General features: G+C 33.7%; 1 protein-coding gene across 1 annotated transcript; it reads right to left on the bottom strand.

Moving 5' to 3' along the window:
* Window positions 1–338: 338 nt before the first annotated feature.
* Window positions 339–3,588, bottom strand: LOC143592260 (two-component response regulator ARR10-like). The gene is made up of 8 exons (XM_077072212.1): window positions 3,432–3,588; window positions 2,995–3,147; window positions 2,555–2,914; window positions 2,390–2,466; window positions 1,565–1,979; window positions 1,427–1,477; window positions 862–1,358; window positions 339–459 (listed from the first exon to the last, which is right to left on the bottom strand). The coding sequence occupies exons 1-8, from the start codon at window positions 3,565–3,567 to the stop codon at window positions 370–372; spliced, it is 1,779 nt and encodes a 592-aa protein (XP_076928327.1). The 5' UTR covers window positions 3,568–3,588; the 3' UTR covers window positions 339–369.
* Between the last annotated feature and the right edge of the window lie 537 nt (window positions 3,589–4,125).

Below are 4,125 nucleotides of genomic sequence, written 5' to 3'. Positions count from 1 at the left end.
AAAGATGATCCAGATCTCAAAGAGAAGCAATTTGTGGATTTGCTATCTTAACAATATTATCAAACTGTTATTGTTATATATGCTAATGTTAGTTTTGTCTTTTATTGGTTGGTTATATTTCACAAGTCTAGTTTGCAACAAACTCTCTTTAAATACCAAAAACAACAAAAAAAAAACAGGCATCACAAAAAGAAAATATTAAGGAACAATTAGTATAATCTTTGTCATCAGACAAATGACACCAACAAAAAAAAACAAAGAAAAACAGATCACGTCTAAGGAAGATTTCAGATAAATACAAATTCCTCATCAATAAACCTAAATAGATGCAATTGTAGGCTCCTTTATATTTCTCTACAAACAATATGCCTAGCTAGACTCATCGTCGTACACCCGACCCTGAACTATATAAGGATCGTAATTGAATTCTCTGTTCATTAGCATCGTAGTGTCCTGCTCCTGCATTGCAAAAAAGATGAATAAAAGTTAATAAAAATGTAAACTTTTTTCATAAAAATGTAAAAAAGTTGAGTAATTGTAACTCAAACTGAGTTTGAATTGTTTGCAATTTTTTAAATGGCAAATGAGTTGACTCAGTAAGAAAGATGAAAATATGGTACTAAGAAATATGCTTTTTTTTTATTAATAAAAATGAAAATCGTACTCATGAGTATGCAATTTGGAATGAGTTTTACTCGGTAACAAAGATAAAAATATGGTACTTCAAAAAGATATCAAAAAATTAACAAAAAATGAAAATTTTCTTCATAAAAGGTTAAAAGGTTACGAGTGAGTGTAATTCCGAACAAGTTTGACTCGATTGAAATTGAGTTAACTTGATAGCAAAGATGAAAACTTTACCTGTTTCATCATTCTGGGTACAATATCATCCAAGGAACCATAACCATTGCTAGAAACAAAACCATTTTGCAGCTTTGTCTGCTCAGTCTGAACAAGAGTTGACCCACCGCCATTTGATCTAATGTGGCGTACTGGACCACTAATACCACCATAACCGGTTAGAGCCGAACCGGCTAGTGTGGTAAATGCATTCTGTGAGTATTGGTTATAATCTTGTTTACTACCTTTTTGGCTTGATAAAGATTGGTTCACATTTTGAACAATGTCACCAACTAAACCACCACCATAAGGTTCAATAGGTGCATTGGCTGTTGTTGTGATGCTAGAACTAAAACCGCCATTAATGACAGCTGGATAACTGTAACTTTCACCAACGGGCACTAGATTAGAAGTAGAGTTTGGTGCTTGAGTAACACTCTGGTCAAGAAACTTAAAAGATTCTGTGCCTGTTGAAGTCAACTTCATGCCCGTTTGACTCGCAAGAACGCTAATAGGATCTGTAAAGATTCAATATTCATAAATGTTCAATATTGGTCCATTTAAACGCAATTTCGTAACTGAGTACCTCTAAGCATCCGAGTTTCATCAATGGAGTTGAGATCAGCAAGATTGGTACCTACAAAGACTCAAGAATCATCAATAGTCCAATTCAATGTAAAGATTCTAGATTCATCAATAGAAATGGAATCTAGCAGCCGGGCACCTGTAAAGATTCGAGATTCTTCAATGGGATTGGAATCCGTGAATTGGGTGCTTGGTTTATTACAGTATTGTAGTTGATCAAGATCAAAAGATTGTGGGATCCCTTGAAGAAGATTCATGCTTTGGTGATTTGAAGATACAACCGGTGGAATCTTAGTTTGGGCATGGTTTGGTGGGACCAGGGGAGGGGCCGTAAGGCTATGAAGGGCCACACCGGTTGCACTGTTGAGTCTGCCTAGCATGCCAGATGGCGCATACGTGGCATTTTGCAATCTTCCTGAACATGGCAATGTTCTAAAATCTCCTAGTCCATCAAGAGGGCTCATTCTCATGTAAGAAGATGCATCATTGTTGCCTCCAAATGCAGCCACCATGTTGGCTTGATGACTTATTTTCTTTAGGGAAAGCCTATATTTCTGTATAAAGATATTAAATTTAGCATCCTTCCAGTTATTTCTGTTAAAAGATATCAAATTTAGCATAATTGAATTATTTCCCACATGGGTGTTTCCATTAAATTCCAAAATACCATATAATCCCAAAAAGAGACCTTTTCTTTTCATAAAATTGCCAAATAAAAAGGCCTACCTTTTTTCCATTTAATTGCCAAAAATGAATGTTTACTACTTTTGATTCACAAAAGAACATGCCTTTTTATCAATTTAATTGCAAAGAGACTAACGCTTACACGTTTAATCGCAATATAGACCTATTATTTTCCATTAACCACCAAGAATGATCTTTTTTCTCCTTTTAACAAAAAAAAAAGGTTTTTCCACATCTAATTGCCAAATATGCGTAATTTATTAAAGAAAATATGTAGTACCTGCAAATGGCTTGCAACATTTTCCCTAGTAAGCCAATCCACATTCATCAAATCAAGAATCCTTTTAGGCACCGCTTCTGCGTTATTCATAATTAAAGGCGCGCGTTAGCAAATTTTGTACATGTAACCGAAGTTAAATTAAACAAAATTCCCAAAAAGACTCACTCTCAATGCCCAATTGATTAATAGCTGCAACAAATTTTCTGTGAAGATCAATAGACCAAACAACACGTGACTTCTTCTTAGTCGTTGGATCATCGCTTTCATTTCCGTTATCTTCATCATCATCTTCATCTTTTCTTTTTCTGTTCAATTTCTCATTCTGATCTCCACTTTCATTCCCTTGATCTGACTTTTCACGTCTGTGTTTTGACTTTGACTGTGATTTTGACTCCACTTTTCGCCTGATCACATGCTGCCATATGTTGCGTAGCTCCTCGAGTCGAACCGGTTTCACAAGATAATCACAAGCGCCATGAGTGATCCCCTTCATTACAAGGTTCCGATCACCGTTTCCTGATAACACTGAAACAATTTCCAAAACAAATAAATAAGTTTGACCTCAAAAAGTCAGAACTGAAATATGAACTCAGCATTCTACTTACTGATGACTGGTAAATCCATTTCGAGCCCAACGAGTTCAAGAAGCTTGAATCCATCCATATCCGGCATATAAACATCACTAATGACCAAATCAAATCTGTTTCTATTCTCTCTTAGCATATTCAATGCTGTTATTGCTTGATTTGTGGTTGTAACTGTCAAAGAAACACCGATTATGAAATTGAACACATAAACATGATCCTAAACTAAAGAATTGATACCCATAAAAAAGTCAAGTTCAAAATGATATTAGTAATCCACAGAATAACAATCTGAGACACATAATTCAGTAAAAATCCAGTCTTGAACTTTCATGTTCACACATAATTGACTTGAAATTAAAACCTTAACACTAATTTTGCATAATTTGAATGATTGGAGAACAATTGTTGAGAAACACCATTTAATTAAAAAAAAAAGCAAGAAATGAAGAAGTAACCTTGATATTGGCATTTTCTTAGAAGAGCATCCAAATACTTCAAACAAGTAGGATTATCATCAACAGCAAGAACTCTCATGCCAATGGGAAACCTATCAATTTCATTATCACCCACTCTAATTTCCTCAACTGTCATCTTTTTTTCTTTAACAAAAAACAAGAATCAACAAAGTTTGGATCTTTTTCACTTTCTTGAACACAAAGAAAGAAGAACAAACAGACTGAAAGATTGTAGAGAGAGAAAGTGGATCTTAGACAGAGAAAGAGAAAGCTGGATGGTGACTTGGATCAGTGAGAGAGAGAGAGAGAGAGAGAGAGCTCACAAATGAAATGGACAATCGTGGGAACTTTGCCAGAACATATGGAATGGATTTCAGTTTTAAAAAATATACAAGGATTTCAGTCTTTCTTATTTTCTTTAATAATTAGCCTTTTTTATATAAATAATTTTGGAATTCTTTTATAAGTTATAACCTTTTAAATAATTAAAAAAAGGCTTTCAAAAATCAATAAATTAGTCTTTATATTAATTGTTTTTAGTTGGTAGTTCTAGTTTTATTAATTTTTGTTTTTCATTTTCTTTCTTGGTATTATTAATAAATATCCAACAGTTTATCTATACTATATATAATACATGAGAAAAGGGTAGATTATGACACTTGATTTTAAGAGTTTTACAAATGCTAATGTATAA

This window comes from Bidens hawaiensis, unplaced genomic scaffold (assembly GCF_021521415.1).
Source record: "Bidens hawaiensis isolate Kalapana, Puna unplaced genomic scaffold, B.hawaiensis_p1.1 tig00040641_1, whole genome shotgun sequence".
Classification (NCBI taxonomy): domain Eukaryota; kingdom Viridiplantae; phylum Streptophyta; class Magnoliopsida; order Asterales; family Asteraceae; genus Bidens; species Bidens hawaiensis.
The sequence above is the reverse complement of the archived record's forward strand: the minus strand, read 5'-3'. Positions and strand labels throughout refer to the sequence as shown.